This window comes from Labrus mixtus, chromosome 3 (assembly GCF_963584025.1).
Source record: "Labrus mixtus chromosome 3, fLabMix1.1, whole genome shotgun sequence".
NCBI classification, from domain to species: Eukaryota; Metazoa; Chordata; class Actinopteri; order Labriformes; family Labridae; genus Labrus; species Labrus mixtus.
The window spans coordinates 25,014,724-25,040,847 of NC_083614.1; the positions used below are offsets into that span (position 1 = coordinate 25,014,724).

A 26,124-nucleotide genomic window follows, 5' to 3' on the forward strand; every position below is an offset into this window, starting at 1 on the left:
TTTCAAGAGTGCTTAAATTTCCGGCTTCCTGATTGGCTGAGAGAGCTTTCTGTTTTGGTTGCCTGCCAGCAGTCGTCTGGAAGGGGAGGGGAGCCGTCTGCCTTCCGCTTCTGGGCTGGATTGACACACAATGAGGAGCAGAGGCTGGGTAGACGCTCCACAAACGCCGCTGTAAATAAATACAACAATCACTGAGGCCAGAGAAACATGGAGAACCAGGTACAGTGGCTTTTGTGTCTCCTTGCGGAGTCTGAACTTTTCACAGAGAAAGTGCCAGCAGGCTTTGCGCTGGCAGGGCAGGAATGAATCCTCTGTTCTGCTAGCCAGAAGAAGAAAAAAAATGCTCCTGCTGCTAATGAACTCGTAGTTGTTTGGCTCTGGAGCTATGCTAGCTGGGGCACTCATACATCGGTATTTACCGCTAGCTAGCTCCAGTCTGTACACCATTCAGCACCGCTGCATAGCTACAGCAACAACGGGGCACACAAAGAGATTTACACCTTGTGTTTATTCTGTTCTGCTCTGTCAAAAACGCAAATGCACACTGTCAAACAACAAGAAGATGATTTAGAATCGCGGGTTTTGTATAGCTAAGCTAAGCTAGTGTACCTACCAGGAGAGTGTCGGCCGTGGGCTAAAGGCTAAGGAGCCGCTACAAGGCGCCGGGGAAAAGATTTGTCCTCTCCAGGTTGGGCAGCAGAGGAGGGGTGGTGTCTCCACTGCCAGCGGCCTGAAACCCTCACATGCACGGCCAATTATACCAGCAGAGACCGTACGAGTTGTGAAAATATCTTTGCATTATTTTGCCAACTCTCTTGTTAAATGTTTAATGCCCACAATATTCATGAATAAGGTCTAAATTGTGTGTAGAAAACGTTGAACTTGAATCCAGTCATGATGACCAACCATGCCTTGGCTGGTCATTAAAAACCAAAGAACTCAGAATATTAAACATAGTTGTAAGGACTGGTTTGTAAACTATTTTCCCCTACAAAATCAGGTCTTTAATCATTCAATTCGCTTCAATGCATGAATTTGCTCAGTTAAGATTTATGCCATCAGGATCATTTATTTTGCAGAGAACAGAAAAGTGGTAAACCAAATTACATCTCTGCTAAATGTAGGGGAGATATAGCTTCAAAGTGGGTTACTCTTTAAATGCCTGAGGCTATTCGGGACTATATTTCAGATGGTTAGGCCACACACACCCACAAAAAGTGGCTCAGCCACTTTCTTGGAGCTAGTCCCCATTCAGTGCTGGCCCCTTTGAAGTTTAACTAGATCTGTGAGTGTTCATCCAGAAGAAGTCTTCAGCCCCTCAACCCAATGGTAGTGAGGTAGTCCAAAACTGTACCCCTGTCATGAATGTTAACTATGTAGCGTGCAAAAGAGCTGCATTGAATTTTTTGATCTTTATAATCAAATGCTTAGTTGCCAGTTTGTCTTGACATGTTGCTGAAACTAATAATGTTCAGTTCAGGGCTGCAGGTTACGATTGTTTGTGTTGCTGATTAATGTTTGATTACTTTCTTGATTTATGAACAAAGTAGTTTGTTCCATAAATTGACAGAAAAAGAAAAACTAAATAAATCAACAATGTGATGATTTTAAAAGTGGATGTAAAATTGATAACTTGTAGCTGTTCCTGATGGATTCTCGTTAAAACTGTTGTGGAGAGGTGTTGGTTTAAATTTGTGCTGTAGGCTGGTTTTGACTTTGTGTGTGAATAATGAGATCTTTGCTTTGTTTTAGTCATAAGATCTGCACGTATTTACGTTGCATTCAGGATGCCAGGATGAGTGGTCATGCAGCTTTCCTTACAAACACACCTTGTTTCCAATACTCTTGTTTTTTTTCTTGAGTGCTGCAGCTATTTGTGCCTCTGATGCTGTTCCACAGGATTGACTATTTTCCGATACGAGCAAGTGTTTCAGCTCTTTTCTGTCGTCTGCTTAAAAGTAATGAAGGCATTCGCTGAAACCTGTAGTTTCATCAAACAGCTGCTGTAGTGTGTGTGTATCCTCCCGAGCAAAGTTTCTGACTTTTCATTGGTTGTTTATTTGATGAAAGTTGGTCATGAGGGGTGTTATTTACATGTCAGCTGGGAGTTCATTGTTTTTGTGTGGGAGCCAGCGTGTCTGCCAAAATGTGTATTTCCCCTCAATTGGAGCTCTGTGTATGAAAAAGAAGTGCATGCACCATCTCAATTTGAGTGACTTTGTGTTGTCTGGATTTGTATCCGTGTTAGCAGATTGCTAAATAAATATGTCGCTGCAAGTCCATCTGCTTTTTGTAGCGTTGAGAATATGAATGAACTTTTGTTCTTTTATATAAATGTCCCTGGTGCCTCATTTGTCCGGGCTGTTTGACACAGTTTGTGTCCATTTCAATGTGGTTCTGTTTATTTTCGCCAGCCAAACATCTTTTCATCATCAAACATATAAAGACATCTTTTTGGGCACCTGGAAATTCTAATTTGAATTTTCCGCCTCCCACAGACAAAATGATCAAGCGTCAAGATAATGTAAAGCTTCACTGATGGAAAAACAAACAACCCATCAACTTAGCTTTATGTTGTGATTAAATCAATCATTGACTCATCTTCAGATAGTCTCAGAGATTTATTTATTTACTGACTACTTATGTGAAAAATAATGGAAATTTGTCTGTGGAGTATTGATGCCCAATATTTGATTTTGTGCTGAAATCAAATAGGAACAAGTCCTCCAGGTTGCACAAAATCTTTGAGAACATGAAGCCCCACCGCAGATGCAGACATAGATTTATATGTAGACTGAGGTTGTCATAACGTTTGACTCTTTGATATTTTTTAGTAGCACATGATACGATCTCTATTATTTAAATGAGTATTGGGTGTGTTGGCTTTGTGTTGCCATGGTATCGAAAAAAGGTACCAATATAGTCTGAATTTTACACATCAAAGTTTCAAAATCTAGTATTGTAAAAATCATGTTTAGAAAATTTACACATTCACGTGGCAAAATAAAGGAACTACTTTAACTTAGGTGGAGTAGAGTTACTTAGTACAAGAATGGAAGACCAGGGTACGAAAGCTCCCAGCTCTCCCTTTTTAGAGCAGTGTATTGGCAAGAACGGGGCAGCTTTGTTTGTGTTAATATACAGGGGTTAGTATTCAATACATGGCTTTGTTTGAAACGATTCATTTTACTTAAAATTTATATTGGTGTGAAGAACAAACCGCCATCCAAATACAATTAGAAGAGTGGTGTCAGCATTTGTTTTGATCACAGTCGCTGTAACATCCAATATCTAATCAAATCTTTATGTAGAAACTATAAAGATAAAAAACCTCATACTTTTTTTTTTTTTACCATAACAATATAAAAACATTGCAATAACACGTTTTTGAAGCTCTCGTATTAAGATCAAATACTTAGTGTGTTTAAAGATAAAAATCAAAATCATATTCTTGATTCAGTAGATTTTCTGTTGTTGTTGTTGGGTGTTTGTTGAAGACTTTGGGGACTCTACGTTCCTCAGTGTGTTGGGGTGTGGAGTTTTAGGGCATTACCGCCACAGACTGACCGGGCAGAATGCCAGGCAGGGCAACTGTGTGTATCTTTGTGTTTGTGTGTGTGTGTGAGTGAGAGGGTGCCAGACTAGCTCATCTCAATCCTGTCCCCTCTAATCCCCCCACTCAGTCCCCACTCACGAGCTGCTCTCTGGCGGGGCCAAAATCCCCACATTCTTCAGTCGACCCCTGGACATGAAGTGCCTTTCGCCCCCCCCCATCATCACCAACACCCACCATCCACTGCCCTCAATCTCCATAGCCTCTTCACTTGCTTTGCCAATCTCCACCATCACTGTCTCACTCGCTCGTCCTGTTGTTGTAATTGTTCTTGGCAGACAGAGGTGGCCCAAGAATGTGCCCCTCTTCTGGTCGAACCTTTGAAATCTGTTGCCTCAGTCAGATATAATCACTCCCATTGCACCAGGGAGCATCCCAACACTGGTCAAGTTTTGTGTATGTCCAGGCCAAATGTGTGAGTCCACCCCTCCTCAGTATAAACTCCAAATAATACTCAAAACAAAGGGTTTTGTTCAGTGTGTCAATAAGAAAAACAAAATAATAATTGCCCTGATTTCATATTATTACCAGCCTAAAGTCTTATTTTATGTGCCAAGATTCTTTTGTTTTCAATATGTTTAAGTCACTTTTGTTGAAGATGTATTATCTTTTAATTAATTAATTGCTTTGCCATTAATCACTAATTCATATTTGGGATATGAGCATTAGTGATGAACACATCACAAAAATCTGAATTTATGGCAGCAAATAAGAAATATTGTTTTATGTAAACAAGCAGAACTTTCTCCCACAGAATGCTTACATTGAGTCCTCGTTTAGAGTCAGTCTAGTTTGATTTTCAATATCAAAGTATGAGAATGTGTCACAATATGTGGTACCTTAAACAGGTTATATGTGAGAAGAGAAAAAAGCATTCATTTTGCATGTTAATCTTATATCATGATTTAAATAATTCAACAGAGAATGAAAACAATCTCAAGGCCTCGACACAGTTGTATGAAATCTGTTGCTTCTCCTTCATTCCTGGTAGATCACTTCCTACACTTTTCTTTTACTTGTGTATATTCTTCTAGATCCACAGTGCCATGTTTATTACTTAACAGTATTTGACTCTTTTGTTTCTATTCTCATCTTTGCAGTGCACGGTGCAAGTGAAGCTGGAGTTGGGCCACAGAGCCCAGCTTAGAAAGAAAGTAACTTCAGAAGGCTTCACCCACGACTGGATGGTGTTTGTCCGAGGGCCAGAGACCGGCGACATCCAGCACTTTGTAGAGAAGGTCGTCTTCCGCCTGCACGACAGCTTCCCCAAACCCAAAAGAGGTAAAATAAAGAAGTGTCAACAGCTGAACACAAACGCATCATCTCTTATTCTCTGTAATGCAAGACCAGATTGCATAGCTGAAGACCTACACTGTGTTTGAGTACATGTGTTTAAGGTGTTGAAAGAACAGTTCTGATTTAGACATTTTGGGAGATACTAGTCTAAGTGCTTAAGGGCGCGGTCACACTGGCCATCCGTACCGTGCCCAAGCACGCTTCAACCCTAAAGTCCAGTTCGTTTGGCCAGTGTGACCGCTCCGTGCCGTGCTCAGGCACGGTACACTTCCTTGGCTTTGGCACACTTCAGAGAGGTGTGCTTCGCCGCAGTTCACTTCATGCACAAGTCTGTATCTGACTAAAATGACACAATATAAGCCACAAAGTAACTGTCATGTTCTCTGTGTTGTTCTCCGATGTGCGGCCGCAGACTTGGCCGCGCGTCTATTTTATTCATTTATTTATGGCTGTGTCTGGTAAAAATGGCTTAAATTAACCCGCAAAGTCAGTAAAGTAGCTGTCATGCTCTCTATGTTGTTCTCCGATGTGCAGACGCGGACTCGACTGCGCGTCCCTTTTTCTCTCTCTCTCTCTCTCTCTCTCTCTCTCTCTCTCTCTCTCTCTCTCTCTCTCTCTCTCAAGTCCGCCTGTTTGTCAACTGAGCACGCTTCATAATAACATACAGCACGCATGCGTTGTATTACGACATTATGTACAAGAGGTAATCGTGCTTAAGCACGGATATTCCTGTGTAGCGTGACCGCGACCCGTGCCGGCCAGTGTGGGAATGGTGCAGCGGGGGGCCAATCGTGCTCGAGTACGGCACGGTACAGATGGCCAGTGTGACCGTGCCCTAAGAATAAATTTTTTGTGTTTCTTTTTGAGGTATTATGCAGCTGTTGTCTCATCAGTGCATTATAAGAGTCTCTATCACGTGCAATAATGTTCTTAAAGTTCTTTAAGTTGTAAATAGTATCACTCACAGAGGTCAAAGCAAAGGTAGGGCATGAAGAAACTGTCTAAAATGCAGGGCACTAGTGTTATAATTCCCTTGTTTTAAGAAGGACTCCCTGTTTTTCTCTTCATATTGAAACAGCTGCATAAAAAAAAACTGTCAGTAATTAAATTTGAAATGCGTTCAAAATCTGTGTGAAACCTGTTTTAACTACTAAAGTTTCTGTCAGTTTCCTTTTTTATGTCATTCTCAGTGAAGAAATATTAAATACTTCTGTGTCATATACCAGTTGAGTATGGATTTAGAGTGTCAGATGTTTCGTAGCAGACGGACATCTGATGTTGATTAGAATGTTCATGATGATAATGATGTTGATGAGGATTTAAAAAAACAACTTTTCTGTACATTGCATTAGCGCCATGCACTGCCTGTCTTCCCCCTGTGCTGTGTCCTAAGCTGTTGGTTGGCACTTACTGACGTTGTTTCCTCTTCTCTACATCCTTGCTTGTGTTGTTCTGACTCTCAGATGAACGTCGCTTTGGACAAAAGTGTCTGCTAAGTGAATTGTAGAATATCAGCTTTAGCTGAGATTTTAGATTTAGACTTTATGACATTTGTCAAATGATGTAACATTTGTTTTTTTTTATCTTATTTTGAGGGAGACTAAAAAATGTGTTTTCATTCAATTAAGTAAATAGATTTGTTTACCCTGTTAATTTGATAATTATTTCCATAAGTCATTCTGCTGATAAGAGTAATGTGAGTCTTTGTCTTTGTCTGTAGTGTGCAAGGAGCCTCCATACAAAGTGGAGGAGTCGGGCTACGCAGGCTTCCTCATGCCTATTGAGGTTTACTTCAAGAACAAGGTAAGGGTGTCACATTTTCAATACTTAAATACTTTTTGATGCCTTGTCCTTTAAAATCTTACAATCTATTTTATTTACATGGAAAGTATGTCATAAACCAAAGCTTTAGGGAAAATAACAGCTCTACACTCATGTTATCAACCGAAGCTACTGTGAGCAAGAGAGAGAGCGATGGTGGTAGAGCGACATAGGGAGGAAGTGGAGAAGGTAAGGGCCGCAAAGGGGAAAAAAGGCTTTCACAGAGATATAAGATGTTATTTTCTGATTATGTCTCAGCGTTCACACTCTTAAGAACCTATAAAAACCTCCGTACCTCCTCAAAATCCTGCAGTGAGGTGATGGATTTTGTTTACATGCAGTCACGCCTCATCCTGTCCGCTGTGTGTGTCTCCGCTCTGCCCTTTGTCAGCCCTCTCATGCAGCCCCCATGAGGCAGACTGTTTTCATTCATACAGTTAGACAAGTTACATTAGCGTCTCATGTGGAGATACAGCGATGTCACCTGGTTGCTGCGTTTCAATCACCTGACCTGCGTAGTGTTTTTGTCTGGGCTCCTCTCGACTGCAACATGATTAACAGCCAAAATGTTTTAAACACAGCAACCTGATATAAAACCCCCTGAAAACACAGGCAGAAGGCAGAGTCTGTGCTGTTACAGACATCGTCACACACACACTTCTTCTGGATTATGAGTGATATCTGAGACTGAATGATATACCCAGTATTTAAAATGAGTCTGTATGTGCTCATTGACTTTTCTGTACCGGCACTATGTACAGGTTTGTTGATTTGAATTTTGGCTGCCCAGGACTTCAATTTTTGTTGCCGTGGTATCCAAACAGGTATCAGTGTCGTTTGTCGTTAACACGTTTTCAAAATTCTGCTATCATGACGACCTTAGAACAAGGTGAGATTGATGTCTCAACAACAGAAAAATGAAGCAGCCCAGAGTTTCCTGTTGCTGGAAACTAATTTTTGTCTTGCCCACATTCGAGGGAGTAACAATTCATGCACATTTTTGTATTAGTATTGTGTGAAGTTGTCTCCTTGTTACTTTCGTCTGTAAGTAAATAACAAGAAAATGTCTCAGAGCTGCAATGTGATGGATTCACCATCAAGAGGATGAAATTAGATGTCTTAAAATACTGAGCCTTTAAGAGGACAAAATAGATGTAGGCAATAAGTCTTGAGGCATTAGCAAGGTCAAAGGGGAAAAACTGACTGAGTTCTGACAGTTGATCTGAACAGAAAACTTGTAGAGGTTGAGGGTTTTCATTGCAAGGTCTGGTTTGGATCTTTACACGGCAAAAAAGGTATCGAAGTTGTGGTTATTCAACTTGAGCCTTCATTGTGAAAAACAAGCTAAGGAGAAAGGGCACATTTCAAACGGCCATTAGTGAGTTTGTCAACATAAACATTTCTACATTGACAGCTAAAATAACCATTCACATAGTTTATTTTGTATCAAACCTGACTGCAGTGTGATGAGGACTGCAGCCTCTGTACATGGGGCATCTGCAACCCAAGTGTATATATATTGTTAATATGTTACAGTGTTAAGTTATTCAGTGTTTATGAATCCAGTCAGTCAATCCAAATTCATGATTTTGTGTTGAAACATGACTTTAATAAGGCACTGTTTCAAAAAACAAAACAAGCACACACTTTTACACTGGCACCTTCAAGTCTCCCTGAGCCTTTTAAATGAATAATGAAAGAAAGAACCACTTAACTCTCATTACAAGATACACAGCCACAGTGCTTAAGACATATGTGCACATTAGCGTAGCACCATCTCTCGCAGTTCTTCATGAAATGAACCCCTCTGGACTGCACCCAAAAATGTTACCTCCTCCTCTTATGTGCAATTAGGTTCTACACAATAGGCACATCTGTCAAGGAGATGAAGCAAATACTTAAAAAGGCAAGCAAGAGGAGTGTAAATATCAGCAGCCATTTATTCATCCGCATTTACAGGAAGACATTTGATTATAAACCCCCCCCAAAAGCGTCCTGATGCCTTTTCCTTGAATGTAATTGTCCACATCACTTCAGCTTCTCTCAGGAATGTTTTCTTATCTTACCGGCTCCGGCTATGTCTGTATGTTTTATTGACTTCCAGGGTGATGGTTCATTCATTCAGCTTTTATCTTTTGTTGTGAAATATGCAGGTGTCGAATGGAGAGTACGCAGGGCAGAAAGACATACACTATGGTTTGTTTTGCACATGCTGTTCATTTTAAAGAGAGTTAAAACTGTTTTTATCCCATTGTGTCTCTTCAGGAGGAGCCAAAAAAGGTGTGTTTCAACTACGACCTATTCCTTAACTTGGAGGGCAATCCACCCGTCAACCACCTACGCTGTGAAAAGCTCACCTTCAACAACCCCACCAAAGAATTCAGGAGAAAGCTGATCAAGGCTGGAGGGGTGAGGCAGACTGACACATTGGCTGCTCTCCAGGTTGACTGTACTGTTGGCTAAATAAGTGACTGTAGTCTATAGTCAACAATAGTTTGCTAGCTGAAACTGCCACATGGAGTTTTAAACTACATTTCTGAAAAAGGGGAAGGTCTTCGATGTTTCTTTTTCAGATAAACAGTTATTACTTTTTGCTTTCTATAAGAAACAATAACATGTGTAGTGACTACCCAATGTCCACATTTCTAATCGTACTTTGAGTCACTTGATTAGGTGTATGGAAAGGTCTTGATGCGTAAGTTCCCATTTATTGAAACATATGAAACAGGCCAAAGCATGATGAGGATATGATGAATTCTTGTTGCCAAGATTATAAATGTTTATTGTCGTTTGTTTACAGATTCGTTACAGTAAGAACCCTATGTTCCCTCCACTTATGCCACCATTTCCTGTTGACCCGTGACCTGTTAGCACTCAATCATACCACCTGACCAATTAACCCGATCTGTTTTATATATAGTAGACACACATTTTAAAACAAGAAATAACTTATTAAGAATCTTTTCAGAACCATACAGATCAAATAAATGTTTTATTTTTATTCTTATATGAATGTAGGACGAATTAGGTCTACGACATTACAGCACAAACAATGAAAACAAGCCCAGGACATAATGCACGCACAGGAAGACAATCAGTTAAAAGACTCAATAATTGGCGCGATCCCAATTTTCCAGTATTTGTTCCCATTGTCCTTTAAAGACAATGAGTAGAGCCTCGTGTCCACCTAGTGTTGAAAGTGCTACACATCAGTCCTGTCTCTATGACAACAGTCTGTCTCTTTCTGAAAAGTTGAAAGATTTCCAACTTGAGCGCTCAGAGCGGCCTCACAAAAAAAGGCTCTGGGAAAAAAAGATGCTTGGCGATGCGCTTTTTCTCCAGGCCTACTGCTTCAAACGCTCTCAACTCATTAAAAAAAATTTGAAAAAAAGACGCTGGCGCTCAGAAAAAACCCAAGGTGGACACAGGGACACAAGTAGTTTTATGACATGATTGATATGATAACATATTCTTGACTAGACTAAGTTTAACACATCTAGTATAACACGTGGAGCATCCACAGTTTGGTCCTCAACAAAAAAGGATTCAGCATTTACTCTGTTTTCTTAGAAACACATTTAGCTGTTTCTCACAGAAATGTCACTTCAGAGTTGAAATAAGTGCCTCTCCCTAATTTGTATTTTCCACTGCAGTTGTTGGTCCTTTTTTGTGCTGATGAATCAACCATACCTGTTGAATGACCAGTCAAACTATGGAAATGATCCAACCATGAGTCACTGAACATTGTCTTAGGAAAAAACAACTCAATAGTGAGCCTGTTTTCAGCCAAGATAAATACATTTCCTTTGCTGTATTTGGGATTTTAGATATCACAGTGTGGCTATAAATGTCCACACAGAAAAAACTAATGTGTCTCTTCTCGTCTTGAATTGTAGGTATTGGTGGTTCCAGAGGGAGCTGAAGCCGTGTCGAGGCCCAGTCCGGACTACCCGATGCTCCCTACCATCCCCCTCTCTGCCTTCTCAGACCCCAAGAAAACCAAGACCTCCCATGTGTCGAAGGTTGGTTTGATTCCTTATTTGTAACTGTGAGCTTGATCATCGATTTCAACCAGAAAGTGTAACAATGACGTTGATCATTTCAGACTTTTTTTTATTGACATTTTTCTGAAGATTTGTTGAATTTTTTTAATGTCACATTGAGCCGTGTTAGCCTTTAACAAAATCATGAAACCGATCTCCAGGACAGGCTGACTCAGGCTTCTAATGACTGCCAGCTGTTTATCAGCATCTGTTTACATGAATGCAGAGCCACTGAGGGAGCTTATCTGCCAAAATAAGGATCATATCAGTACAAAACAGTGGGAAAAGTTATACCCCTACTTTTTAATTTCTTATTTCTACATTTCCTTCTATATTGTGCTTGAGAGCTACTATAACTATCATACTCTGATTACCTTTAAGTTATAATTACCCAATATTTGTAAGAAAAACACGCTAAAATAGTTAGCCGGATAAACATTTGACCAGCAGAACTTTAACATGTTATAAAACTCACTTTTGCATTCAGCCAAATAAAAATGTGATAAATAATGTGATTACAGTCCTGACGAGAAAACTCCTGTATCCTTCTACGAGGACTTGAGTTCTAACAGGGGAGATTGTTGATGACAGATGTTTTTCTATACAGGAACCCAGCAAAGAAGGAAGTGGTGGCAGCAGCAAAGGACCCAAACCTCACAAGCTGACCAAGGAACACCGTGAACGTCCCCGAAAAGACTCTGAAAGCAAAGCCACGTCGAAAGGAGACAACGACAGAGACGGAAGCAGCAAGAGTGGGCGTGATCCTTCTTCCTCCTCTTCGTCAAAGAAGCCGTCAGAGATCAAAGTGAAGGATGAGGTTAAGGTCCTACCCAAGGCTGCCTTCAAGGAGCCTAAACTCACCCTGAAGGAGTCAAAGATGGAGGGCATGTCCCCTAAAGGAGGGGGGGCAGGGAGTGGCGGGGGAGGAGGGGGAGGAGGGACTGCAGGGACTGCAGAGTCCAAAGCTCCAGGGAAACGACCCTCCACCGTGGAGTCTCCCAAACCCAGCGCAAAGAAGCAGAAGAAGGCCAGCTCAGATGGCCCGAAGGGGCCGAGCACCGGACCCTTCACAGGATCTTCTCCTCGTGTCTCCTCGTCGACATCAGTCAACCAGCCGTACACCGAGAGGAAACCCTCCAAGGACAAAGGGCGCTGGGCCAAAGGTAAAAACGACACGCAGGAGCCGAAGGAACCCAAGAAACTTCCAGTGTCTGAAGAGTCGAATTCAGAAGATGAAGCATCTTCAAAGTCGGAGGTATGCTGGCTTCAAAGTATTATATCTGTTTAAACATGTCAGACTTCATTAGAATAAAAAAAGATGCGTTTTGAAATTATTTTAAAATATCATACTGAATGGCTCAGTTATAGTAACTAAAAATATCATCTCTGATTTTGACTTAAAACAAACATCCATTAAATGACTTCAGACGGTTTGAAGCCACCATTGTTAGTTGCTTGTTAATAAATGTTTTCAAACTGACAATGTTCTTTACCGCTAACTTCTCTAACCCAGCTGCAGGCCTCTGTTAAGATGCTGGAATAAATGAGATGTGCTGCTTTTACTTGCCACAAACTTCTGAAAAAGTAGAGGTCAAACTGTTGGCTGCTCAAGTTAAATGCTGCTAATTTAAACCACTTGGGGCACACTCACATTAGGCACGTGCTTGAGCTCGTGCATGAGCTATTGTACCGTGCCGAAGCACACCTCTTCCATCCGTGCCAGGGCCAAAGAGGTGTACTGTGCTTAAGTACATAGCAGCACTCGCACTAGTCAAATGAACTGGACTTTGGGGGTCAAACGTGCTTGGACACGGTATGGGTTGACTAGTGTGAGTGTGCCCTTAGAAACTTGAGCCTTTTGTAACAACACAATCTTGCCTTTTATTTTAGCCAGCACATGAATTGTTTGGTCATAAAAACTTACTGTTACATTGTCCTCATGCCCAGTGTAACATCTACAATATTCAATTTATACATTTACTTTGATTCAAGATGATAAAAAGCACATTTGAAGTTCAGTTTTTACTGACAAGAAACCCGAAACTTGGCAGTGTTTACATATTTTTGCTTTAAATAAAAGATAAAAAAAATGAGCAAATGATATGCTGTGAAAGTCTTTCTGGTAAAGTGACCTGTAACTTGAGTGCTACGCTCGTGATGGATCGATGTTGGGTCAAATGTCATACTGTTTTTTCTCAATTGTATGCTTATTTAATTGGTTTTATAGCTGCATTTGTAGAGATGCATGTCGTTTCAAGCCAGGATATTTATGCCCCTGTGAAATCAAATGTCATGGAGGCGTAATGGGGGACAAAGTGTTCCCCCTTCTGTGCTGTCTTCAAAAGTACAGAGGCAAGACAGTCATTTCACAGACTTGAAAACCAATATAAAGCAGACACAGAATCAAAACAGAGACATGATGACGGCTGTGCTCAGTTACAGCACTTTTCCTTAAAAAAAGGTCTCATTATTTATTCCAAATCTATATCTGAACTCTATCCCTTTACCTTTATATTCTCTTGAAGCACAGACCTCTTTTTTTTTTTTTCATTTCTTTTTCTCCATGTTTTTATTTTTGCAGCAGTCGGCCCCTTCCAGTCCTTCCAACTCCAGTTCGAGCTCAGACTCCAGTTCAGATTCAGACTTTGAGCCAGGACAGAAACAAGGACAAGGTAGAGAGACCCTTCATGGTTTTTATTTGACCATACACCTCGTTAAATTGGGACAGGTTACATGTTTGCTGGACTCATATGATGAAGGTCAGTTTTATAAAGATTGTCTGTCTCTGTCCTCTCCCAGGTCCCCTTCGGTCCATGGTGGAGGAGATCCAGTCCGAAGAGTCAGACGATGACGACAGCAGTTCGGAGGAAGAGACCCCCGTTAAGACCAACCCTCCTAACCGCGACTCTCGGTCAGTTTCACTACAGACCTCTTTAGATCTTTGATCAACTGGTCCTGGATCGCTCTGTGAGACCAGCAGAGTACATTCAGCTGCAGAAAATCACTTCTGCAGAGCCCCTTACCCAGAATCCACTAATGAACAACTTATTACCATTAACAACAACAGAATGACTTTTTAACCCCAGACAGGTTATTAACAGTAGCTGTTGTAAATAAGACAAACCTGTCAGCCTTTATTTATTTTTTTTAACACTTGTAGCTTTAGACTTGATGGCTTCTTAGAGAGTGAGAATACAGGCTGATTGAATTTTCATGCTTGATATTCCTGCAAATCCACCACATATACTCTGAGTCGTTATGGACATGGATGTAACTACAACAACTAGACAGAGTTACCAAGTTTCTTTTTTACAGAAAATCATATCTCTACAGTTCAGCTGTCTCTTATCGCAGTATGATATGACTCAACGTTGATAATATACAGGCTGACACAGTTTGCCTTTTATTAGACTCACCTCACACGGCCTAACAGACAGGGAAGCATATTTGTTTGTTCTCAATATGTTTAACTAGTTCGATTTTTTATTTTTTTGTGCATCTCTTGGTAAACTGAAAGAGCATATTTAATTGACTACTACTAACCCTATATAAGCAACAATTGATGACTATGATTACAGACACATTCACAGATCCAAGTACAACTCTAAAGTGCTACGACACTGTGTTCTGTCTGTCAGTCTGGATGTATATGTTTGACCTCTGACATTGCCCTGTATCCCCGCAGACTCAGCCTGGACAGCGAGAGTGACAGCAGCGACGGCTCACACAGCCCCAGTCGAGGCCTGGCCCCTCCCCCTCAGAAACACAACTCCTCCAACAACAAAGTGAGTCACACTGACCTCGTTTCACAACCTGCTGTCATTGATGAACCAACAAGAGCTTTAATCACACATTGAACTTTTTACAGATTGAACTCATTCTCTTACTTATTCCTGATAATATCAAAGTGTTCCTGAGTTTGCTTAATGGCTAACAGACGTGTGAGCATTACAGTGTAGTGTGTGTGTCTCTGTGGTTTTGTAAGGAAATAATAACTAAAGATTTTGAGGTTTTCTATTTTGGAGAATCCAGAGTCTGAGTCAAACTAAACACTATTTATAAAGAACAGTGTAAAGCAAGAGTTAGCTGTAAACAGAGGTAGCTTATTGTTGATTTCAGAACATGATGTTTTTTTAATGCCCAGGTTGCCCACCAGACAAAAACCATTAACACATTCAGCAAACAGAAATGTAATCTGTTACTTACACAACAACAGCAGGGTGCAATTTAAGTTTCAGCTGTAATTACTTAGGGTGAGAATCACGAGTAACCTTAAACGTTTTGTGGCTTTGTGATAACAGATAAAGCAAAACATGATTTTCCTACTCATTCCATTCATTTTCATCTGCAGATGATGGGAAGTTTTTGTCCCATTCCATTTATTTTTATTGCTGTAAAATGAGACTGTCACACAGAGTGCCTTCATCAATGTTTTTTATCAAATTGCTCTGTTTCTTACTTTACCAAAAGTCATCACAATCCAAAAGAATGAAAAAAGTGAAATTGACTGTCATTATTGTCCAAAATAGTCTGATAGTCCTGTCACTCTATCTCTCTACTTTGCATCCGCTCTCTTTGTTTTCTCCCCTTTTTTCCACTTTCTCTCTCTCTCTCTATGTCTCTCTCTGTGTTTCCCTCTCTCTCTCTCTCTCTCTATGTCTCTCTCTGTGTTTCCCTCTCTCTCTCTCTCTCTCTCTGTGTCTCTCTGTGTTTCCCTCTCTTTCTCTCCCTCTCTCTCTCTCTCTCTCTCTCGGTCTTTCTGATCTCTTTCTGAAGGTTTCAGGCAGAAAGAGTCCTGATTCCTCTTTCCGCTCAGATAAGGTGTTGAAGAAGGGATACGACAAGGTAGGAAGGGTAAATCAAACTTTTTTTATTTCCACTCTTTCACACACATACACTCACACGCAGGACTTCATCATCGTTCAACAAGTGCATTGATGAGTTCAAGATGGCGTGAAGGTCAGTGAATTGGAACAGATATGCAGACAGACTCTACCCTATGAAATCTCTATTTTCCTTTTCGTGAGCAGATGATTCATGTAGTGGTAAAACTCTGCTGAGCTGATATATTCCCTGTGTCTATTGTTTTTTTTATTTTGATATCCTTTATTAATTCCTGAGGGAAATGTACACTCTGTTATTTTTATAGGGACATGCCTCTCACACACATAAGCCCAAATCACACGCATGCACAAACATGACCTGGACATGGACATGCATTAGTGGAGAGATGTCAGAGTGGGGATGCTACAAGTTGCTAAGCAGAGAGCGCACCAGAGCAGTTGGGGGTTCGGTGCCTTGCTCAAGGGCACCTCGGCAGTGCTCGGGAAATGCCCTGGCACCTCTCCAGCTACCAGACCAGCTTCCAGATTTGGTCCGCACCGGGACCCAACCCAAGTCCCTACGGGCTGAGCTACTGCCGCCCCATTGACGGCTATATTTGTGCTGGCCGGCCCATTTTAACAACTAAACCAATGTAGTGTAGCATTTTGAGCGATCAGCACCCAGAGTGCAAAAACTCCCTCAACGTCAGCTGATTCTGGTCACAGCACTCACAGCTCTCTCAGTTGAAAATAGTTTTAACTTTTGGCGCAACACCACCGCGCTCTTTAAATGTCACTTTTCCCTTACCAAAACAATCAAATCAAGAAGGGCGGGTCTTCTGACATTAGCTTTGGCAACGACAATGGCAGATCTGACTAATCTGCCTTTTCCTTTTCGAGGGTACAGCTGCTAATGCCAGGACAGGATTCCTTTTAACTGGTAACTTGGTGTTTTCTTTGAGATGAGCTTAAATAACTAAACATAAATAAACAAAACAGTAAGCACACAGAGCTTTCTAAGTCAGAACTAACAGTCACTAGAGAGAGAAGCAGAAGTTAACTTTAGTAACTTAGCAACAATAAGCGTCAATGAGAAGCGCTCTGAAAGTGAGGTTGTGATTGCAAATTGTGATTTAAATTCACATTTAAAGATGAATCAGTTTGAAGGAGATTGTTGAGATTCATTTTTTATCTAACTTTTAATAAACCAAAGGCCCCACTGACATCAAAGACTTGTTGACAACATCACGTTACATTCAAATTCAACAAACAATGAATTTAAAAAAATAGAGAAACTCCTGCTTTAATGTGTGACTACATGTCCTATCTCCTCACGGCAGGCCTACACAGAAGAGTTGGTGGACCTCCATCGCCGACTGATGGCTTTAAGGGAGCGTAATGTCCTTCAGCAGGTGTGTTTTCAGCCTATCTTCCATCCTTTAAATGTTTTACAAGGCGGGGTTTACCTGAGTTTTCAAAGCAGGTGCAGGCTGCACAGGCTACAGTCCTCGTACCGCTGGTCACAGGATCCACTCTCACTCCTGCCGAGTTGTGGTGCATATCATCGTCTTTATACATATTGTGTTGTTTATTGTATGTATAATTCTGTCATTCTTCACGTTTTGATTTTGATTTCCTTTATGCTTACATTCTGTATAAAAGCAACTTAAACTCCACCATTTCCCTCCAGGCATTAATACATGTGGTTATCTATTTTTGTTTAACCTGTGACCAGTTTGATTGCCCAAACTGTATCATTTATTTATTCACATCTTTTTTTAACATCTTATTTTTTTTTCATGTTCAAAATACAAAATAGAAAACTAACCTTCCTTTTCAAATCCCTTTGGTCTTTTCATCCTCCCAATCTACACCACCACCTGATTGAATCTAGTATTTCTGATTTCTGTGCCCATTTTTACATTGAATAGTAATAATGTATCACTCCTCTCTCTCTGCTCCATCAGATAGTAAACCTGATCGAGGAGACGGGCCACTTCAACGTCACCAACACCACCTTTGACTTTGACCTCTTTTCACTGGACGAGTCCACTGTTCGCAAACTACAGAGCTACCTGGAGGCCACAGCCACGTGACAGGAAGTGGTACCTGGTGTGGGGGAGCCGATGTGCGGATTACAGCAGCGGAGGCGGAGGTAGACACGCCACCATGTCTCCCTTTTTTTTTCTTTTTTTTTTACGAGGGGACGAGCTGCAGCATTTGTCGCAGCTGTCTCCTAGGCCTGACTGAACCATGGAACAACTACCACACAAACCCGAAACACACAAACAAACACAAGCACACATGAAGACACTCCGCCTTCAGGTGAGGCTGGGGGACAAAAGGGGGAGGTGTGGAGGAGAAGAGGAGCGGAGGAGTAGCTGAACTCTGTCAGGATTTTTACTACACATCTCTTTTTTTTGAGTCTGAGGAATGCACCCCACACCCCCTCCTTCACCCCCCTGTACTCTTATTGCTCTTGCCTTTGCAAAGTCCCCCCCACCCCCATACACACACCATTTCACTCCCCCCACCACCACCCCTTTCTCTCCATCCTTCACACGCACAGTCCTTACTCGGCAGAACACTCCAGTTCCCTTCCCCCTGCTGTCAGCTGGAGCTCATTTCTCTCCTGACATACTCTGAAGTCATGAGTGTGTGTGTGTGTGTGTGTGTGTGTGCGCGCGCGCGCGTGTGTGTGTGTGTGTGTGCGCGTGTGCGTCTGGTGCATGTGAGTAGCGCTGCTAAAGTTTAAGAGGATATGTTGCCTTTGCCACTACTAACATCTCTTTGTTTATGAAGTATGAGCACAAACCGTGCTCCCCAACAAACATGCACACACTCACTCACACACACACACACACACACACACACACACACACACACACACACACACACACACACACACGCGCGCACACATATTAGTACAAATAGTTTATTTCAGGTGACACTTTACTTTAATTGTCCCACTTGCTAGCATTTTAAATCAGTTAAGAACCTTTGATGAATGATTACTGATATGTTTACACTTACTATGTAGCTGTAAGCAGATAAAAGTGTTTTTTCATTTAAATGTCAACGGCTACAACTCGTCATAAGAGCACCTCAAAGTGGAGCCTGTTAATTAAACAGATAACAAAAAACTCTTTTGTAATTATACAAACTATGTTAATTTATAATCATTTTAAAATGCTTGTTAAACATGTATTAGATGTGAAGTGTTAACAATTAAAGTAAAGTGGTACCTAGATTCATGCACATTATTGGCCCAAAGTTACACTGAACATGTAGACACTGGGAGGTGTGTGTGCGTGTGTGTGTGTGTGTGTGTGATTGATTGATTGATTGATTGTGAGACACAGAGTGCCTTGGTGGAGGTTTCTCTGTTGTCTGTACATTTGGAAACACATGTCATCTGTTGAGTCTCTCTACTTCCTCGCACTGAAAGCTGAGCCTTGACCTCCTCCTTCCCTCCCTCTTCCTCCCTCCCATTGAAGGCCCCTCACTTCATCTCTTCTCTCCACCCTCCTCCTCCTCCTCCTCCTCCTCCTTTCTTATTCCCATATTGGTGTGCATGAAAGGGCTCGACTGCTCGCGGCCAGAGCAGTGGAGGATCACTCCTGAAATGCCTTCTAAGTGGCAGGTTGGGAAGGGAAGGGTGGGGGGGTTCAAAAAGCAGAGAAAAAGTAGCCATACTTGTCTCCCAGAATCCAAAAATAATAAGAAACAAAAAAAATAGGGGCCACGCTTTTTTTAACATTTTATTTTTCTACAAGTGCATTTTGTGTATTTATTCCCAGATTGCGTTTAAGAAAACCTGTGAGCTATGAATGTATATCGCTTTTACTTTTCTACGGTTAGCAACAGCCCCACTCTAGTGCCTTTTTCTGCGACTTGCAGTGTGAGGGGGGGTGTGCGCTCTGTTAGCCATGGTCACACGGACTGAAACCCCCCCTCCTCAAAACAAGTGTTAATAGGGATGCCTGAATATCCAGTATTGTCTTAATGGCTTCCATCCTTGCTTCTCCTTTCCTAGTGTCTTTGTAGGCTGTTGTCATTTTATCAGTGACATTGAATTCATTTCCTCTCATTTTGAGGGTTGTGGTCGTCTTGTTTTGTTCTTGCTTTCTGAGATTAGGTTTGGTTTAAGACAAAAAAAAAAAAAGCATCAGGTGACTGTGTGGTAGTTCCTCTCATTAATTAGCTCTAGAAACAGTTGCTATAGATGTGTTGTGTGTCTCTGTGAGAAGGCAGATGCTGAATAGGGTCTTGGTCCCCCCTCTTCAAGCAGTTTGAAGTATTTGAAGTAATGATGGAGTGTTTCAGACCAAGTTATCAGGCACTCAAAGAGCAGAAACAAAGGGCATGTAAACAAATAAGCTGAACAATATGCCGTTGGTGTTTTCTTTCCTTCAATATTTGAAACATGTTAATCAGGGGCCTGCATCATGAAACACGATGTTTAGGTTAAGTGGATAACTTTATCTCCATAAGACTGATCTCACAAAGCTGGATAACTTGGATCAAATTCACTAAACCTGCTGGAGAGAACATTTCAGTTCAGAGGATTCAACACTTGTACACGTGTACAAAAGAACACGTTAACATGAAATAAAACGTCCTGTAGTGAACATTTCAAACAAGTTACCCACTGTCAGTTAATGCCTTTATTAGAGATGACCGTAATGAGGTGACAGGAAATGAGTGGGGAGAAGAGAGGTGCAACACAGACCCCCTGTGTGAGCCTAACGTGCAACAGTGCGGTTCAGCACCTTTTTTTATCTCCGACTCTTAAACAGTGCTTCTAATGCGTGTTGCACGAAGTGTTAGCCATGGTGATCAAAAGTCTGCACTGAAACGATTAAAATCTGTAAATCAGTGGTAGAAGAGAAAACATGCATGGAACCACTATTACATCACATCTTCATGACGAGACGAGAACCACACTTCAAAAACTGAAGAGCTGTACAGTACAGGTCAAGGAAAAAATAAGTTACAATAAGTTGTTTTTTTTAATGTGATGTGACTAAGTAGGTAGCATCACTCTGCATATCAAGTTTTATTTGCACTGCAAATGATATAATTGAAAAAAAAACAACAACATGATAATCCAACTTTAGTTTGTACCAAACAAGTTTTCCCACGTCTGGAGAACAAAGTGGACCAGACCAGTACGTATCTGCAGCGCTGCATCTTTATTTAAAAAAACAAACAAATCAGTTTCTGCATCTGACCGCCTGTCTCATGATTTCATTAATACTTTGATAAATACCGCAGCTCTGCTTGTAAATGATAATCACAAAACTAAGGACAAATAATCAGTGAATCCCTGTGTGTTTGTTTTTTTAATAACAGCTAAGCAGATGTGAAGTTTAAGTTAGTAGTAATTATTGTTAACCGTTTAATAAAGTAATGCACTTTTTTTATTTTAAACTAAACTGCATTCTTGCTCTTGGCCATGTTTATGTTCAGTGTGTCTTGATAGGTAAGCTTGATCAAACGGACACCTGACAGCTTTTTACATCTTCTTCTCTGGCCGTGAGATGTTGTGCTCCCCGTAGATGTCAGTCATGACATCTCCAGACAATTTGAGAATAGCACCCACCTTTAGCTTATAACCTATAACTTTGGTATTTTGTTATTGTGTTATTCAATATAATTGTCTCCTTTTATTTTATCTATGTAAATATTGTAATTAACTATATGTTGCCTCCTTGTCTTGATCCCTTTGAGCTGTTTGATTATTACCTTTAGCTGCTGCATTGACAACATTTTCAGGGTCAAACAGTTTTACAATACTACGCTCTTCATGTGATTGGAGGCATATTTAATCTAAGATTAATTTGTTGTCGTTCTGGTAAATCACGGGTTAACAGAGTCATGATCCAGCTTTGTGAGAACAGTTTTTCCAGGATTACCAGTGTTAGGTTTTGTAAACCAGAAGCCCCAAAGAAAGCCAGACTGAGGTGAAAATGCTCCTTGATTCAGGCCCCTGGTGTTATAGTTCCTGTGGCCCCTCCAAACACACACATACACACACACACATACACACACGCACGCACGCACACACACACACACACACACACCCAACCCACTGTTGTACAAACTTTCAATAGTGATTTCCTCCCTGCCTCCCTCTCCTCCTCTGTTACTTGCCGACAGTGTTTTTATTCTGACGCTCTGATAGCTTTAATACTTCTCTTTTTCTATGACCTGCTTCCACATACTCCTTCCTTTCTGTTCTTACTGTAAATGCCGTCTGTGCTCGAAGAACGTGTCTCCAAAAACAAAACTAAAAAAGAATGAAAAAACCAGGATCCCTGCCGCCTTATGTGCCCTGCAGTAACCCTCTCCCGCCCTCACTTCTCCCCCCCTCCCCCCCCCGTCCCCCGTCCCACCCTCATTTTCTCTAGGTGTGCCTCTGTCAACACAACTTCAGGCCATTATTACTGAGAATGAACTTTGCAACTCTGTGTGTGTGTGCGTGTGCGTGTGTGCGTGTGAGAGAGAGAGATATTTGTGCATCTGCGAGTGAGTTTGTGTCAGCGACAGGGGACATTAAAAAACCAACCCTCCTGTCCTCTTCTCTGTGCACCGGTATGGGAACTTTTAAGTCCTAGTTCATGAACTCTGACGTTTGACCTGGCACTCATTCAGTCCCTTGTTGTGGTGTGAGAGGGGAGGTTGTGTGGGGACTCGAGTAGAAGCCCCACTGTCTGCCCACAGTCAATGTTTTATTTATGGACCTCTGCACTTTTGGCTGTGATGACTTCAGTACTTAAGTAGTTACCTAAACTGTATTTTTAAGGATTTTATACAATATTTACATGCAATACAATATCAATTGATTTGTTTTTCTTTGCCAACCATTTTTTGTTTGTTTGTTTGTTTCTTATTTAATTGTCTTTATTTGGGCATGATTTGTCGCTATTATTCACAAACACTCGTTCCCCATTGGATCTAGTTGAGACGTAAAACGTTATGGGGTGGGGGGGTGGGTGGGGGGGCGTCCCCTGTATGTTTTTGTGTGTCATTATTCTGATGACAGCTGAACACCAAGAAGCAGGTGTTGGGAAATATTTGCTGGATGAGCTAAACTCTGATATCACCCTCTGCTTCCAGTAGGAGTAACTGGACCAGAAGAAACCCATCTGTTTAATTTCTGTCTCATGTGTTCGATTATGATTTCCATGTTTCTTTTCTACTCGTCTGTAGACGTTTGCACCCAAACAAACAAAAACGGTCATCGTCACCATCTTTTACTTTGTTATGAAAACTTGAGCCTGAAGAAACACATCATAGGAAACGATGGAGTTGCAAAGTGGGACAGTATCTGGTACCAGAAGTTATAATGCCATTTAGCTTTCTTATAGACGACATCACATGGGTCATGGTTAGACGGCCAACCTCACTCTGTTTAACTCTCCAATATGTGCACTTTTTCTTTCTCTTGCATGTGCAGCAAATAAGAAGCTGTAAGAGGACATGCATCCATTCACTGTATTTACTACATTTGAAACTCTTAATGAGTCATTTCTGGTTGTTTTCTAGAGATCTGGACTTTTTTTTTCTTGTTATCTCAGATAACAAAGCGGATTTTTCCTCACGATAACGGGATCATTTTCTGACAACAACATGCCTTGCTGTCATTGACCACACTAATGAGAGAAGTTAAGCCTAATGCTAATGAGATAGCCTAATGCTACGTTTGTTTGTTTTGTGCTTTTGCAACACTGCAGACACAAGACAAACAAGTCTAGATCTCAAGAAAACATCTGGAAATCAATCACTGATTTAATGTTGATTCTTAATTATCAATGGAAAATGAAGTAATTAGTATGTATGGATGCATGGCTGTTCAGGGCTTCCTTTCAGCCACCCAGCCTATTGCCTGCAAGGACAAAGCCTACCTTTAACAGGACTCACAGCTGGAGCATATCCAACATTAGAATCTGCTCAAACCTCTCCTGGTTCCATTTTTGAGTAGAAATGAATAATACAATCCTACAGCTCAGAACTCATTGCCACAAGACACATTCAGTCAATTTTCCCTTTTTAAGGCTCATTTCTATCCAAGTAAGGTTTAGAGTTTGTAAATTGTCTGCAGTTGCAAAAAAATCTGTTGTTCCTCAAGCAACCAGTGGTTTCTTTAGACGGCCCCAAACAATGACGGGCCAATTCCAAGGACATCACAAAATATAAGCTCAGAGATTGTTAAGGACAACGATACTTTTTGAGTATTCTGTCCGACTCAGGCATACTGCTGTATTCATCGATGCCAGATTGTACAGCCAAAGAATTACAGCTGAGCGATGTCAAACCTGTGGCTGCTTTCATGCAACGCATCATGACACGTGGAAAAACTTTTTATAGTAATGACTGAGACATTTGACTGCATTCTGATTTAAACTTTCCTTTCAAATGGTTTCACATGCTGTTGAGAAAACTGATGTTTCAATCTGCTGCTTGCATCTATCTGTTTCTTCTAAATTTGGTAGTTCACTTTAAAGATGAATACTGTCACTGACACCACTTTTTTTTATTATTAACAACTGCAGTGATTATTGTTTTTAATCACATATGTGATTGTCAATCTGACTGGCTGTTTCTCCTTGTCAATGGCAGCTAAGGCTCATGGGTATTGGAGTATTTGGAGCCCTTTACTTAAGTAAATAAAACGTGTTTCAGTGTTCTCTGAAACAGAGTTGTAGCATTAGAAGCAGGTGCTCCTACAAAAAGCCCTGTGGTTGTTTTATGATTTGGAACAGTTGAATGTAAAAAAAAAAAAAAAAAAAAAAAAAAAAAAGCCACATTTGGGATTTTAATGAAAGAACGTTATGGTACCAGTAACCGCTCCCACTTTGCCCCTCTGAGGAGGTCTGTAGGAGTGGAGCATTTCAGCTGAGAATATTATATATAGTATGTGTATAATACAGCAAAGGTAGAATATCTACTGTGTGGATCTTTAGAGGATGAAGAAAAGGCAAACGGAGAGCATTTGGTTCCTTGCTAATAAGTGGAGGGTGGGGCTGGGGCATGTGCAGACGGGATGTTTCCTGTGTCAGTGGTCGTCATAATGTGTCTGTGACGGGGGGGACAGGGTTGCCTGTATTTATAAAAGTTTGATTTTTTTTTAACTGGTGGTAAAAGGGGGTGAGGGTCTGGTTCCATATTTGTGGTCCAAATGACAGGAAGAACAAATAAACTGGACGGCAGAACAATTTGGTATTTTTGAGAATAAAAAACTTGGCATTAAAATGCCACCATGTGGCCATATGATGCAAGTTGTTAACAAGGACAAAACATGTTATTTTAATGTTATTTTTTATTTGAAATCATATTATTAATAAAGTCATTAAGTACTGTTGACCCCTGTGTGTGTGTGTGTACGTTCATTAACAGCTGTGTGACCCGGTCATGGCCGTGTGTGCAGGGTTCATGTAAGGTTCATGTGATGGTCAATGCAGTCTGCGGGGTTAAAAGGACACGCAGCGTGCCGGGTAATCATGCTCATGATGCATTGACCATCTATTGAGGAAATGTCACTAAAAGAGGAGCGTTTATTTGATTGTTTTTGTGATGTGTTGCAGCGCTGCACTGAAAAAAAAAAACCTAGTGTGAGATGTTTGAGACCTCAGGCTGTTGTTTGACCTCGATCTCAAACACTTTAATTTTAAATTATGAACTTTTATTGACCTTTCTTTGTAGCATGGCTGAAATACTTAACCATGAATCTTTACTATTTAGGTCAAGAGATCTATTACCTTTATCTCCCTAGTTATTCATTTGCATAAAAAATACATTTTTGTCTCTAGAAAATGAAATGTATTGCAAATATATCAATGTTACAATTCATGTGGTAACCATTAGTCCATTTATTGATAAGCCAACAGCACACAAATGTCCAGAATTCACAGGTTCCACTTCTCTTCCGTGAAAAGTAGCTGTTTTTCATCTGCGGTTTGTTTTGTGTTTCAGAGACAACAAATGTCTCGAGGATATAACTGTGGGCTTTGGAAAGTTAGATAAGTAAAAGATTCAAATGATGAACAACTGATTCTTTGATTATAAAAGTTATTTTGAATCTCAACTATATTTCTGTGTATCTGTATAACATAATATACATACAGATATTATCCACTCAATGAATCGTGGTAGACTGAGTTTACATTTCTGAACAAATTAAAATTTGAACATTTCAGTAAAATATTAACCACAAGTAGTTAACCCTGAAAATAAAACATAATCTAAAAAATGTAACTCATTTCCCTGTAAGTAAAAGTCTGGTTGGTTTTGGACAGCTTTCAAAAGTAAATTAAAACAAGTACCAAAAACAAGTATATTGAATCTCTTCAAACCTGATCTTCACAATTAAGTCTTAAATTAAAAAAATATTTTAGAAGATAATGAATAATAAAGCCTTAGCTCATGAATTTATCTCCTGTTGGTATCTGTCATGAAGCAGCAGAAAACAAATACGACAAATGAAACAGTTTTATTTAAGAAAGATTTTAGATTGTGAAGATAA

General features: G+C 40.6%; 1 protein-coding gene across 4 annotated transcripts; it reads left to right on the forward strand.

Moving 5' to 3' along the window:
• Nucleotides 1-110: 110 nt before the first annotated feature.
• mllt1a (MLLT1 super elongation complex subunit a) lies at nt 111-24,965 on the forward strand. 4 transcript variants are annotated; one of them, XM_061034166.1, is made up of 12 exons: nt 111-219; nt 4,714-4,894; nt 6,630-6,712; nt 8,996-9,139; nt 10,627-10,752; nt 11,381-12,028; nt 13,355-13,445; nt 13,573-13,684; nt 14,459-14,558; nt 15,550-15,627; nt 16,937-17,008; nt 17,564-24,965. In XM_061034166.1, exons 1-12 carry the CDS (start codon nt 208-210, stop codon nt 17,690-17,692), a joined length of 1,776 nt encoding a protein of 591 aa, XP_060890149.1. In that variant the 5' UTR covers nt 111-207; the 3' UTR covers nt 17,693-24,965. The 4 variants fall into 4 exon arrangements, with proteins under 4 accessions (XP_060890149.1, XP_060890151.1, XP_060890150.1 ...); XM_061034168.1 differs by having other exon boundaries at nt 15,550-15,618; XM_061034167.1 differs by having other exon boundaries at nt 13,358-13,445.
• Nucleotides 24,966-26,124: the final 1,159 nt, after the last annotated feature.